Source organism: Archocentrus centrarchus, chromosome 4 (assembly GCF_007364275.1).
Source record: "Archocentrus centrarchus isolate MPI-CPG fArcCen1 chromosome 4, fArcCen1, whole genome shotgun sequence".
Lineage (NCBI taxonomy): Eukaryota > Metazoa > Chordata > Actinopteri > Cichliformes > Cichlidae > Archocentrus > Archocentrus centrarchus.
The window spans coordinates 21,674,044-21,689,635 of record NC_044349.1 but is presented as its reverse complement, the minus strand read 5'-3'; the positions used below and the strand labels follow the sequence as shown (position 1 = coordinate 21,689,635).

The 15,592-nt window shown below is 39.6% G+C and overlaps 1 protein-coding gene across 2 annotated transcripts in view; it reads right to left on the bottom strand.

Moving 5' to 3' along the window:
* The window catches only part of LOC115778739 (disintegrin and metalloproteinase domain-containing protein 10), a 31,496-nt gene extending 25,947 nt beyond the window's left edge, over window positions 1–5,549 (bottom strand). Inside the window, exons 1-4 of one of the 2 annotated variants that reach the window (XM_030727018.1) lie at window positions 5,338–5,549; window positions 3,591–3,741; window positions 3,228–3,346; window positions 2,429–2,584 (exon numbers count right to left, since the gene is read on the bottom strand). In XM_030727018.1, coding sequence (XP_030582878.1) covers window positions 2,429–2,584; window positions 3,228–3,346; window positions 3,591–3,741; window positions 5,338–5,467 — 556 coding nt within the window. In that variant the 5' untranslated portion in view covers window positions 5,468–5,549. The remainder of the gene's footprint in view (window positions 1–2,428; window positions 2,585–3,227; window positions 3,347–3,590; window positions 3,742–5,337) is intronic. The other variant, XM_030727019.1, reaches the window with a different exon arrangement.
* Window positions 5,550–15,592: the final 10,043 nt, after the last annotated feature.

Here is a 15,592-nt window from a genome sequence, read left to right as displayed (position 1 = left end):
GTGTGCGACACGTGAAAAGGAACAACTTCAAGCAATGTCTCATAATTTTCGAACGTTTAAAACTTAAACATCTATGTTTTCCATCCAAAGCAATACCTACATACAACAACTGTGACTTTAGGACTCACTCAGATGACTGATGACCTTCTTGTATCAGGACTTCAGCCAGGGTCAGAGTTATTTCTGAAATTCTCCAAGCTTAGCAAATGCAAAAAAAGTAGATGTTTTACCATTTACGCTGCTGTAAGTAAGATTTGACAGATCTATTTTTGTAAGTGTAAAATCTAAATGAAAACTCAGATATTGGGGGAAAATGCAAGCTACTTCCTGACCGTAAAACCACTTTCAATTTGAAGGAGCAATTAAGGACACAGCAGTTAAACACTAAGTTATAATGAAAGGAATGTGAGCTTAATAATCCCGATCATTCCTAAGTCACTCCCTAGCAGTAGGAAGTAGCTGCAGGTTACTCCCTCGTTGTCTCTATGCATAATCTCAAGGACAGTGAAAAACTGTGTGTACGTTATTCAGATGCTATAGAAACAATTTCAGATTCAAATGACTTAAAGTAGAATGAAAAAAATTACTCATAATAAATAGAGAAAAAATTATGTACATCCTCATATTTATGATGAGGAGTCAAGAAAATGTTTTGGAAAACTTGTCTCCCGCAAGCTTGGATTACAATTCAACTATGTGGAAAACATACATTAAAATTGACCCTTGTTTTTTGGTACTGTTAATTTGTTAATTTGACAATCATAAATTGCATTTCAGCAATATATATATATATTTTTTTTCAATTATCCAGAGTCTGTCTATCCATTTATCTCAAGTACCTGTTTCCCATTTTCTCTAAATTTATTTATTTAAATTTCTTTCTTATTACATGTTTGATATTATATACATGTATAACTTAGTATTTAGCTCCTAGGGTATGTCCCTCCATGTTTCGTGTCCATACTTTTCAAAGCTTTTGTTGTGTGTGTTTTTACAGCTTTTACTGGCATGATGCTTTTATTCTTTTTTTTTTATTTATCTGCTCTGAGTGTCAATGACCAGCACCTTGAAGAGAAAGTTTTGGTCCTCATATTTACTGACTACAATGAAAACCCCACAGTGCTGGCCGTCATGTCCAGGCAGGAGACTAGCTGAAGGGCTCCCACAATGCACACAAAATGACTTTACGCATTGTTACTTAATGTTATCAGGCTTCATTACGGTGATTTGTTACAAAATGTCCACTCTTGGCTTGACCTGTGCCCCAAATCTGAAGCATGTTGTGACATCCAGCATCCCAGGGGACCTAAAGTTCCTCATGCATCCCTTGTTGCGCCCAGACGACACCCACGGGAAGTGGAAATATACACAAGAGCAGACGCATTATGTCACCCACCTCGTGCTCTAATTTGCCACTTTGTTTAGAAGCATTGATTGTTTATTTATCATATGCCAAATCTTTCAGAGCTTCCTGCAGATATGCTGGCTCGTGAATGAAAGAACAGGATGTTAACAGCTGCGATGCTATTCAATGTAAAGTTTTGCAACAGTTTTGAAAGGGGCTGAAAAAAATGGCAGGAGGACTGGGGAGGAAGGCAGCCACGGAGTCTGTATAGACTTGAGGACAAACAGCGGGGGGAGGGGGGGTGTCTTGGACAATGTGAATTATGTTTCCAGTAAAAAGCTTTCTTGGAAAAATTTTAATGCTAATGCAAAAATGCACGTTCAGCAAGGGAATCACACTTTGGCATCCACGTTGATGTATATATGCTTTGACAGTACTGGGATGAATGCCATCTGGACAAATCATATGATCCTAAGCCAACAGCAAGTTCGTTTTAATCTGTTGTTGTAGAAACTGTCTCCAAGGCCTTTAAAACCTGAAGAACCCTCTGGATACTGTACTCCTGTTTTCTTCTTTTCCTTCTTTTGGAAAGCAATGTCCTTCTCCCCACATTCTCTCACTCCTCTTCTTCTTATTTAGGCCCCCGCCTAACCCACCCCTCCTGTTTCAAAAGTCACACCATCTTCAGTTTATCTTTTCTTTGGCCAGTGCCCAGGCAGCGAGGGCCCCAGCAGCCTGTCTTAATAGGCTGTTCAGTTACATTATAAGGTCCTACCGGGTTTTCTGACCTCTATTAATACTAGTTTGAGAATTGCAGGCTGCAAATACTGTATAAGACATGGGTACTGGGAATTAAAAATAGTGGGAAAGATATGTTTTTCTATGGTTTTTTGTCCAAAAGGGGCTGTGAATCAAACTATTGATATGCTTGTGCCAAAGGCCAGGGAAATCAGGTTATTGTAATGCAAATACACAAATGTCTGTACCGTTTTCTTATCTTGGGTAGAGAAGAACCATCGCTCCAGAGGCAGTAGAGGTTTGAGCACAGAGACAACCTTTTCTTTGAGGTGAAAGCAGTCTTACCTATATCATCCTCACGGTAGATTATTGAGTGGTGCTCAGTTGGACTGCTGGTGTATCTGTGGAATGGCTCTATGTGATAAGTCCCATTGTCTGTATGGATAGTTCCCTCAAACTGACCCTGTAACACAGAGCCATGGCAAGCTGAGCCAGGTTCACCTGCACAATTAGCACAATCAGAATTAGAGAGATAAGAGATGCCTGAGAATTAGAGACAGACTAATCATAAAAAAAAAAAAATATATATATATATATATATATATATATATATATATATATATATATATATGTTGATGACAGAAACATGAAAACTGGAGGTAGAAACTGCACACACAAGGTGAGTTATGGGTCAAGAGAGAAATCAGTGACTCGGCTCATGTTTAATTCAGTGATTTCTGTTTTACTCTTTAAATTTCAATAATCAGAAATGTGTTGCAACAAGGTGTTTATCAAGATGTTTTGTCCAAAGCATAAAAAACATTGAAATTGGATGATTATTACTTTTCCACTTGAAGATATTACAGCTGGGCGGTGCAACTTGAAACTCTATCATTTCAGTTTTTAAATCTGATGATGAAGACGAGCTTTCAAAATTCTCCAGAGGGTCTTTTGTCTTTGTGCCCAGTGTGGTTTATTTTGGCCTTTTCATTGTGGCGCTATTATTAAACCAATTTAGGGATGTTTCTACAGGTGGAAGTTTCCAGATATAGCACAGGTTTAGTTTTGATTGCAGTGAAATCGCTGAAATATTTCTTTGGCTTTTTGTCCCACAGGAAGACGAGATATCTCTGTGATTACCCACCTTCTAGTGTTCCTGAATAGATGTGTGAGAGGTCAACGTACATGGAACCATTTTCACTGACCACTGTAAAGCTTTTAGAAAACGCTGCTCTGTTTTGCCTCAAAAGCAGGTGGAAAGTCCTGAAGGGAATAAAAATACAAACAGCTTACAGATGTGGTCAAAGCTTTGTAGTGCTGTGAGAAGTTCATAGATATATAATCTGGCAGATATGGACTAATGAGCAACTAATGGCTGACACGTGTTATAGATTTGGGAGCAACAACAAAGAGTTTGTACAACCAGGTATGTACTGTAAATTTAACCAGACACTTGCACGTGGACAGTGAGTTTCAAGCAGCTGCTCAGACGGAAATGTGAAGTTACCGGTGAAAAGCAGTAAAATTCAAATGCAGTGTATGTTCCTGAGGTCGCGTGTCTCTCTTGACTCTCAAGTGCTTCCGGTGAAGATCTTCCCTGTCGTAAGACAAGCCCTCATAATGCTTTATATAAGGACTGATGCTACTCACAGCACCTGCTGGAAAGGAAGACATTCCAGTTACTGGAGAAAAGCAACATTTTCTTCTTCATAATGAATTCAGTATGTCTGCAGTGTGGCATGCTGGATATCAGCTCCTGAGCCAAATTCAAAGTGATAGCGAGCCATTCCTGTCTTATCCGTGCTTGAAGGTGATCACAGTGTGTGGGCTTCTGCTTGACCAACTGCTTTTTAAGACCTACCACACAAAGACCAAGTTCTTTCAGTGATCCAGGAACAAAACAGTGATAATCTGTACATTTTCCAGCATGATGGAGCACTATGAAGGCAGAAGTGATAACTAAGGGCTTAGAGATCAACAAATTAACATTTTGGATCCATGGCCAGGAAACTCACTAGATCTTAATCTGATTGGAAACTCTATGGTAAGTGCTTAAAAGGTGGGAGATCAAACAGAAACTGGCCACCAGCTTTAAGCAGTGATGAGGCAGGAATGGATCGCCATCAGGATTTGACCCAGAAGCTGATAACTTAAATAGCCTGCCACAGAAAATTGCAGGCTATGAAGAAAAAGGGTCAACTTTGTAAATACTGATTCTTTGCATAAATTTGATGTGTTTGTCTTTGTCTTTAAAATGCATGAAATGTTTATAATTGCTTTTCACTATATCATAGAACCATGTAAAAAAAAAAATCATACAAATAAAAACATATGAAACAAAATTTGTACCACTGGCCATGACTGTAAGCAGCATTTTCAGAGTGATTTTTTTTTTAAGAGTTATTCCTGAACCACTTGCCGCATCATAAAACCAGCCCTTATGCAGGTGACATATTCCTATACTTTCAAGATCTTACAGAGTCCTCTTTATATTACAGGAAATAAATTCCTTAAACAACACCATCGTCACTCTTTTTGCCTCCAGCAAGTTGTGTTGGTAGGTGGTAGGACGTTAAACAGCAGTGGGGGTTTTTGGTAACATTTTTTTTTTGTCATTTTCATGATGATCTCCTTTGTAGCAGGTGGCTGGAAAACATAAATCCAACAATAAACCCAAAATTTTGACTGCCCCTAAAACTGGTCTGCCTTTACTGAATGTTTTCTGGCTAACTGAGTAAACCCTTGAAGGAGAATCATACTTCACTGTAGCCTACATGCCATTTTTAGTTGACGTTGCCCCTCATGAGTGAATCCCATATAACTACATAATGCGCTCCATTAAGCACAACTAAGTGAGTCTCCACTGCTGAAAACACTTTGCATGATGGCACCTTTTTACAGCATTCCTGAGGGGACAGGTTGAGACATGTCTAGCCTAAAAGAGGCCGGTCCACAAGAGCTACCAAAAACAGCAGTTTTATTTGCGTGCGCACACGCACAAACACACACACACACACACACACACACACACACACACACACACACACACACACACACACACTGATGCTTGCATATGTACATGGCGACTACAAACAACCCCACTTATTTTGGGTGCAGTGCAAAGTCCTCTTATTCACACACACACACACACACACACACACACACACACACACACACACACACACACACACACACACACACACACACACACACACACACACACAGAGAGAGAAAGAGAGAGTAATTCACACTACCTGCAATCCATTCATGGCAGCTGACAAGCAACAGCAGCAAACAGTAGTGTTGGACCCCCATGGTCTCCTTATTGGTGCGTTTTCCTTTTGTAGTTCTTCTCCTTTCCTCCACTCTCTCTGGCCTTTTCATCCCATTTCACCTTACCTTTCACTCCCGGCTTCTCTCGTACCTGTGGTTTACTACACTGGAATGTGACTGTTAAAAAATTCAAGCCATAACACAGGAAGATATGAACACTGACACAGTGGAGAGGCATATTCAGACTTGTTTGCTAACATGTGAGGTGATCCCTGCACATTTACAGGAAGGCTTTGAAATGAATTTGATTTATTCCTGAAATAGTTAACATAGAGCAGAGATTCTCACACTTTTCTTCAGAAGACAAAAACAGTTTTTGGATCAATTATTACCAATAGAAAAAGGATAAAAGTTGAATTTTAAATATATAAAGGTCCTTAAGATAAAACTGGCATCAGCTGATGCCAGTTTTATCTTTTTCCCCTGGCCCACCCCAGAGTTTGAGAAATTATGCTGGGCAAGATTAAAAGTGAGAGAATCAAAAGTCATAGTAATTCAGAATTATATTTAAGTATAAAACATGCTCAAAAGTCAACAGGACAAAACAGTAGTTGTTTTGTAAAAGAAAGCAAACAAGCTATTTGTGAATAAGTTACTTGATGCTTCATTGTAGTCTTTAGTGACACAATAAACTAAATGATTCAGCATTCCTGAAAAAGGAAAATGCCTCCCACAGGTCTAATTATTGACCCTTGTGTAGTAAAGAAAGTGATGAAATGGTTCCTTCTTGTAATAAATATGAGAAGGAAGTAATCATTTGTATGACTAACACTGTGTGAAGGGTATTTTGTGGCCTCATCCTGAGCAAAGCATGATAGCTTTAGATTTTAGAACAATAGAGGAACCAGGGCATTAGTTAAGCTGGAAGTGATGTAAATAAAACAAAGGTTTTGATGCTTAAAATAAAAGTCACCTGTTTTACTTCTGCAACAGAAAAACAACATGTTTACAGCAGTTTACCACAAAATTAGAGACAACATGAATCAGCAGTTAATAACATAGAAAACAAACTCAGCCAAGAGACAGTGACATTACGTGACTTCCCAAAAGTGGGGAATACTGCTAAAGCAATGTGTATATATATATATATATATATATATATATATATATATATATATATATATATACACACATAGTAATGGTAAAAATGGTCTTACAATGAGGTAAATATAGCCTCAAATGAACACCAGGACATGACATAAGAGGCATTGTGTGAAAAACTAAATGCACCCGTACTGCTTCCATTGGAATTAACATCAGCCAGATACGAATAATCAAATTTAATTGATTAGCTGATCTTTAGCAAGTGTGAGCGCCTCTATAAAAGCAGAGGTTTGGGCTGCTTGCAGGTCTGGAGCATTCTGTGTGTGTTAACAAAATGCCAAGAAGGAAAGATATCATCCACAATCTCAGAGAAGCAATTATCTGGCACTATTGTCGGGTCTTTACCTTACAATATAAAGCACGTTGAGGCGACAGTTGTTGTGATTTGGTGCTATAAAATTGAAGTGAATTTCCAAACAATTTGAAGTCCATTATTCTACAGTGCGGAAGCGTATTCACACAGCAGGACTTCTGTTTGTAGAGCTGCATCTGAACAAACCACAAGACTTTTGGAACAATGTCGCTTCTATAGATGAGCCCAAAGTGGAGATGTTTGGCCATACGGCACAGCACCGTGTTCAGAGAAAACATGCACGGTGAAGGAGGGGTGAAGATTTGGGCTTATTTTACAGACCTGGGCACCTTGCAGTTGTGAGGCCAATTAACCGACATATTTTTTTGTTCATCTCAGGTTGTGTTTACCCAATTTTAAGACCTTCCAAGGACCAGAAATCTTAGAATTTAAAGAGAATGTAATTTCTTTCTTCTTTTTACTGTAAGTTTGGGCAGATGGTCACATGATGGCATCTTCTTCACTTTTGTATTTGAACATGTAGCTTTTCTTGTTGTAAAATGGTTATTTGCAGATTTCTTTTTATTTAATGTAACATAAACAATTATTAGAAGCCATTTTGTTTTATTTATTTTGTATATGAACTTAAACAGTGTCAGCCTTAAATAAATAACAGATATAAAGACTCACTATGGGATTACATAACTTTAATTTTGTGTCATTTATCTAATTTTAGTCCATTAATGAGAGTCACGCATTTGCAGTTCAACATCTGGTTTGAAAAGTTAGAACATGACGAAGAAATGCTCTGAGAGGAATTTATTCATATATCTGCTCGTGTTGATGATATTTGTGTCAATAAAAAGGTTTCATGATTTATAATGTGTGATTTCCTCACATTGTCTCGGAGAAGGATTTCTAGTGAGTGACATCCTGGAGCTCTCAGTGTGAACTGGAGCCGAGCGAATCAGATGGGATTAAGATGGTTTCCATATTCTTAGAGTCTGGCAGCCATTTTTTTTTTTTTTTTTTGTTAAGCCATAGCAGATCTTATTGCATGTTAGCATTGATTCCTTTTGTGCCTGCAAATCTATTATAGGCCATATAATGTATGTCGCTACCTAATGCATACTGCAGACAAAAAACGTTTGCATGATAGTCCTATTTATGATAGAAGAGACTGCAGGTCCTCGTGATGTGTTAATGTTATTGATTGTTTGCAACATACAAATAGAAAAATGTGTCGAGTTAAGTGTTATGTATCAGACCTCTTTATCATTCAAGTTTTACATGATGTTTGTAGACTTTAATATTTGAAGTGGTTTTGGGAGACTGTGGTTTCATATTACCCGCCTGTCTAACAGACAGTGACATAATTTCCTCATTTATTGCAGCTAATGAAATAATAATGAAATAGACTAAGACTGGATGGATGTCTCAGCTGGGTCACATCCAGCCATGTGAACGTCACAGATCTCAAACTTGGCCTGCAGACAGGTTCTTGGTCTGAGGGGCTACAGACAAATATGATACTAATAACTTACTCCAACTGGTCAGTGTTTTACAGCCTGGTTTGGAGCTTCACCTCCCCCATCCCTTAATCATTCACTGCCACATCCCCGAAAGGCCTCCAGCTCCCACTGATTGGCTGAAAAAGAATCACCCGGATCTGAAGACACACCTCCCCAGGGCTCACACAGCTTTAGATACACACACACACAAACACACCCACACACACATCTATAAGAAGTCTGCTTGCAGCTGTGCTCTCAGTAAAAAGAAGTGCAACTAAATACCTTCATGTGCCCTTTGGAGTATCAGGAGGAGCACCTGTGTATCATGTTTTATTAAGTTTATTATGTTCCCAGTTTAAGGCGGAAATGTCTTAAAGTACATAAAACATGGTAAATAAAAATGTATACTCAGCAGTTGTATACTGAAGATAAGCAACATTTACAGCTCTTGGGGAGGCCCCCCTAACCTTCACGTTTCCTTTATGCTGTTTGGAGAGGTTACTTCAGGACGTTGACTTTATGTAGAGAGGTAACTCAAACACAATCTCAGCATTTTTCTTGTGAAATGTGATCTGGTCTTGGCATTTTATGGCTCAAAGTTTTCCTTATTTGGAACATTTTAAAGTGCCAATAATGTGCCACATTCTTGGCACAAAATTTAGGTTCTAAATCAATCCTCTCCAAAGGTTTCCTGCATGCATGGATCTCTGTGCTTGTTACATGTATCTTACATGTATCCTAAACTTTTTTTTCAGGCCACACTAGTGTAACTGATCCTGTCAGTTTCTCCTTTCGGGTTGCAGGATGTGAGGTTCTCATGAGGTTTCCAGCTCTAACTCACTAAAATGTTTTTCATGGGGATTTCTGGTGGCCTTCAAGGCTAATTCAAACCAACACTATTCATGGCATCCAGTGTGACCCTGCAAATGTCTACATAGTCAGTGTGAGACAAAGGATCACGGCTTCTTTGGTTCTCAGGGGGTTCATAGGTTATGGGAATTATCAAATCACATCATTCTGCTGACACAAACAAGTGTTAACCTCTTTATAGACCTGACCCAATTCACAAGGCCATGGCATTCCCTTTCTTAATACCGTGTACCGCACAATATCCAGTTTGTGTCATACTCCATAATGAGAGCATTGTAACCACAATTTGAGCTAATCAGATGTATGAGCTGGCATCCATCTCTGTCTGTAACATCAGATATCGTCCCTGGTTTCTGATAGCTGCAAGTGTGACATTCACGATCATCTGTTTGTTTACTGATGATCAGGATGCAGTGGTCTCTTATATGCCGATCACAATCAATATAAAAGAGCGCAGTTCTTGAGGAGCACAGGGTTGTTATATTTCAGTGTGGACGCACATTGTAGTCCCAGTAAGAAAAAAGCATTTCACTGCAGATGTCTGTTCACTTGCAATGCAATGCCTCCCCCTACAGAAAACACATCATAGTCAGCTTTAGTTCATATTTCTCATAAAGTTGCAAGTCTGATTCCTTCTTTTGTTTTTTAAGGAAAGTTAAGGAAAAAGCAACATTGTAACATGTCACCGGCTTTGGGTGTGTGTGTGTGTATGTTTCTTTTTTTTGTTTGTTCTTTGGGAGAGGTGATGGCACTGAGAGCAAAGCATTCACAACACATTTGAAATGTGTAAATCTCTCAATATTTCACTAAATTGTGATGACTCAGTAGATCTTGAAGACCTTGACTAGGCTATTTCGGAGGTCATGTCATCAACAGCTACCCAAAACAAAAAAGGGCAGACGAGGTCTTTCAGCAGCAGATCTTCTGTCAGAGATAGCAACAGTCTCTGCCCATTAAACTAACATTCTGATAATCTGTGTTTGATATGTCTCTAATGGCTCCCGAATATAACCTTGACATATTTGTTAATGCAGTACAATCAGCGTCATACTGAAATTTAGCAGTTTGAAACTTGGAAATTAAAGTATGCCCAGCTACATCATTATTTGAGAAATTTCTGTGACAGAGGCATTTTGAAAGTGGTGCAAAATAATGTTATGAAAATAAATTTACATAAAATTTAACAGCTGCCGTTCAGTTTTGGGGTTTGAAGCTTCTGGTCAGCTGGGGCCTTTCTGTGTGGAGGTTTCTTGTTCTCCCTGCACCTGTGTGGGTAATACAACCTGAACTGTGTGCTCCACAGACGTGCATGCTGATTCCAGTTGGCTGCAGGTGTTGATGTGAGTGTGAATGCTTGTCTGTTCATGGTGTGCCCTGTCTCTTTTTTGATATCATTTAGGAGACTTTATTCCCTCTACAATCTTCAGTGGATAAGTGGTTGAAAAAATGAATGGAAGGTTACTTTTTGATGCAAGCTTAAATATTGTGTGATCTCACTTGTGTGTCTTTGGATGGTTTTAAAAGTAAAAGTGAGTGATCTAATGCGCAACCTTTTAAGAAGTATATGAAATACAAGTCTAGTAAATGAAAGAAACTGCCCTGTGATAGACTGGTGACCTGTCCTACATCAGCTGGGATTGGCTCCAGCCTCCCCACAACCGTACACTAGAGAAGCAGTTACAAAAATGGATGGAAGGATGACAGAAATATCTGAGGCAAACTAAATGACTATAATTTAAAAGGATTTAAAAATTTTGAAAGCTATTGCCAGACAAAAAGGAGATATGTGGCCTTATTTTCTTATTTCTATATTTTTAAATCAGCTTGTTAGGAATATAATGTACTCTCACTGGATAGGTAAACCTCGCTAGGACTGCATTTTGCCTTCAGAAACTTAATTCTTCTTGGCATAAATTCAACAACATGCTGGGAACATTCCTCAGAGATTTTGGTTGATAGCATCACACATTTGCTGCAGATTTGCTGCACATCCATGATGTGAATCTCCCGTTCCACCACATCCCAAAGGTGGTCTATTCGATTAAGATCTGATGGCTGTGGAGGTCATTGAGTACAGTGAACTCATTGTCATGGTCTAGAAAGCAGCTTGAGATGATTTGAGCTTTATGACAGAGGATTATCCTGCTGGAAGCAACCATCAGAAGATGGGTATACTGTGGTCATAAAGGGATGGACATGGTTAGCAAACAATACTCAGGCAGGCTGTGGTGCTTAAACAGTGCTCAGAAGCCCAAAATGTTGATACAAGGCAGGATGGATCCATGCTTTCGTGTTGTTTACACAAATTCTGATCCTACTATCTGAATCTTGCAGCAGAAATTGAGATTCATCCAACCAAGCAACATTTTTCCAATTTTCTGTTGTCAAATTTTGGTGAGTCTGTGCACATTGTAGCCTCAGTTTCCTCTTCTTATCTGACAGGAAAGGTGGTCTTCTGCTGCTGTAGACCCTAGAGATGGTTAGGCAGGAAAATCCCAGTGAAGAAGCAGTTTCTGAAATACTCAGACCAGCCCATCTGACGCCAACATTCAAAATCATTTAAATAACAACCCCCCAAGGTGGCCAATGAGTGTTTATGTTTTTTATTGGTCTCACTTAGAGCGAAGAAATGAGAGTAATCAGGGTATGTTAGTTATGTTTGTCAAGCCCAGAAGAGGGAGCTGTTCACAAACTTAAAAAAAAAAATTAACCATACTTGGTGAGAAAGCAGTGAGGAAAAGAGAGGGCACCCTTACAAATGGAAAACAGCAGTATTTCCAACCAGGGACAGAGGGAGAATGGGTGCAACTCAGCAAATACAGAAACATAAATTGAAAAAAATGAAGTGTGGCTACGCTGAAATGTCATAAAATGAACTGATTTTCAAATGTGGGAATGATGGGAAAATACTCATCTCATAAATTAATGGGCGTGCATGCGTGTGTGCATGCCTGTGTGTGCGTGTGTGTGTGTGTGTGGGTGTGTGTGTGTGTGTGTGTGTGTGTGTGTGCGCGCACATGAGTGTAACATCTCTTGTTCGTACTGCTGATGACAAATGACGCCCTCCATTAGTCTTTAAATGAAGCCATGTGTTCAAATACATGTGAGTGAGGCAAAAGGACAACACACACACACACACACACACACATACACATATGGTCTCTGCGCCACATCTCGGGGCTTATTGCTTTATCTAATGACTTTTTGAAACAGAGGTACAAAAACAAACATTAACTGATGAGACAGAGAGTGATAATCAGTGGAATAATTTTACAATGCTGGAATGATTTTACACAAAAACAAACATGAAGACAGAGAGAGGAACAAAAGTTTACAAAAGAAGTGCAAAATCGGATGAGTTTTGGGGGAGAGAACTTCAGGTTGCTGAAGGACAGGAAGAGTCCAGTGCAGGTGAAGAAGGCTGGAAATGGTCTACATGTTTGAGGGAGTGACTTCACAAAAGGAGATTTAGACTTCATATGAGCAGTCATTGGAGGCTTCACAGGAGACGGGTGAGAAGAGAGACATTGGCAGCAGTGTTTTGGATGAGCTGCAGAGTATGAAGTTCATCCAGTGAGGAGTTATAGTAAAAGCTGCAGTCTGAATAAAGAGCTTGACTCAAAAAGTAAATGTGTAACATCTGTTTGATTTGCTCCATTCAAAATGGGATTTGGCTACACTGTTTACAGTCATGATTTTCTCACAGTCTTCTTGTGCTCTCCTCACCTCCTTGTTTCATTTTTAATCCAGGACGGCCGTTGGTCACTCAGACAGAGACCTTTGGCCTCCTGTGACTGAGCTGGCAATGGCAGCACTTCAGGCTTTAGTTAACTGGGCTATGCTGGCAGCTATCAGTAGCCTATCAGCAGAATGGCTGTGGGATAACGTCATGCATTTTTCCTGTATGGTCTCTTAACTGTAAAGCTTTGATAACCTCTGCAATATGCCATTGTTTATATGGTGAGAACTTTGTCTTTGAATACCTTAAAGAAGGATCAAGTCTAGACTAACGCTGCTTACAAACATACAATAATGGAAGAAAGCCCTCAGAAGCTTATGAAGCTTATGAGCATGAGTATGATTTTGTGGTGTATAGGGCAAGTAATTTACTCTTAAAGATGCTCTGATCAGTGTTTTTATATAAACAGTGGATCCTACATCTAATGTGTTATATAAAAGAGATTTCCTGCAGGGATGAACCCATAGAGAATAATTTCAGACCAACCGTCCCCTCAGCTCTGCAGAGGTTTATAGCCCATCAGTTTGGGCTTGGTTTTACAACCTACATTTTTACTGTTTTCGTTCACTCTCACCACTCTCATCAACCTCATTTCCAGCGGCAGTAGACTTCTATTTTCAGCTATCGAGTACCAAACTGCAGACAGACAAACCTGGCAGCTATTGCAGCTGGAGATCATAGCAGACCATTTAGTAGGTTAAGAGACAGATATTTCCCTCAGTAGTTAGTGGAGACTAGACTTGAATATCTGACTTATCTAGGAGCAGGATGCAGACTAAGTGTGGAATTAGAGGAATTTATGATGCCTCCTACATTGATTCACACTGTTAATCATTATGACTTCTGTGACACATTGCCTAAATGTGTGCTTTCTACCATTTATGACAAAATGTGTGTCATTCTACCTCTGATGGGGAGTGTGGAACTGGCACGCCCTGTCAGACTGTCTCCTGATAAATGAGTGTGATGAGATGATAAAAGTCTGTATAACTGGTGCAAGACAGGTATTCAAGGTACAGATCTTTATTTACACATTTTCTGCAAGCAAAGTTAAAGTGCCAGATAACAGAAGGCAAGACAAGGCAGCTCCTGTCAAAAGTAGGGGCGTGTGCGCGCACGCACACACACACACACACACACACACACACACACACACACACACACACACACACACACACACACACACACACACACACACACACACACGTAATGTCTGTTGGCGAAACCGAATAAATGAAACCGCAGGGTTGAAAAGGTTATCATAGCTGCGCTGGGCCATGAGTAGGATTCAAGCTATAAAATGTCTACTGGGGCAGACACACACATACAGCCACATATGTCTGTGTGGATCGTCAGTCATTCAGGTCATGGGAGCATTGAGTGCATAGATGGCAAATGGACTTCTTTTTGGTTCAGGAAGACGTTTCACTTCTCATCCAAGAAGCTTCTGCAACGGGACAGCCCCACAATAGGTTAAATACCTTGGACTCCTCATCAAGCTGTTTTAGAAGCAAATAAGCTTCATCGTGAACCAAAAAGAAGTCCAGCTGCCTTCTTTTGAAGTGCTCAAGAATACAGTTACACATCCATCACTTCAAAGGACTTCAGGGACTCACCAATCATGGCTGCTAATTGCATAACATTAGCCTTTACCTTAAGCTTAAGTATTATACATACAGCTGCATTTTTTCCCCAAAGGGAGTCAGTTGCTCACAGTAAGTTTGTGTAACAGAAGCAGTACCAGTACACACAAGCGAATTAAAACTTTGCAAAATCCTAAAAGTCATACATAAAGCTATTCCTTGTTCTCTTACACTGCTAAAGAAAACAGCAAAAGCGGCACTGCATTTTGATGAAAATGTCTATCCTAATATCAAAATAGTTGGTTTGTGTGCAAGGCTTTCAAACATCCACTTTGGCAGTAAACTCACATAGATGACATCCTACTGAAACATTAGGAATTAGGTCTCTCGACAGTACCAATTTCTCATAATGGCTCACTTTGTGGATGCATCTTTTGTTTAGATCTCCTGTAAACTGCAGATAGTTTTCCCATGTGTAAGAAATGCATGGGGTCTATTTCCCACACTCCTCCCCTCTTAATATGACTCAGACAGGAGATAATTGACATGAATGTTGACTATGCAGCAGGTCAAAGACTCGGTCATAAAGATACAATCATAACCAGAGCTAATGAGTGCTTTCAGTCATAAAAGCTCTGATAGTGAAATATTATGAAAATGTGAGTTTAAACTAACAACACTCAAGGAAACTGACTCTGCTCTTGATGCATTTTTGTTTCATTTTTTAAAAAAAGGAAATGCGCCAACACTTTCCAAGTACATAATTTTCTTTCTGTTAGCTTTTCATTAGGTCTTCTTCCCTGCTTTTTCCAGCTCTCGCTGTAGCTTTAAATATGACTATATCTTAGCCCTTTTCCCAAGCGAGAAGAGTTTTGGGAAGTTTTTTACCTTAAAAGGCCATGTGGAGTGGAGCGCTGGTTTCCTGTGGGAGGGTTTTCCTCTCTCTAACTCTGGAGCTGGAGGCCCAGCCCATCCTCATCCTCTCTCAACCCTGCCTGTTTAAGGCACTCCTACTTACACGCACACACACACGCGCACACACACACACACACCTTCCTTTTTGCACTCCCAGGA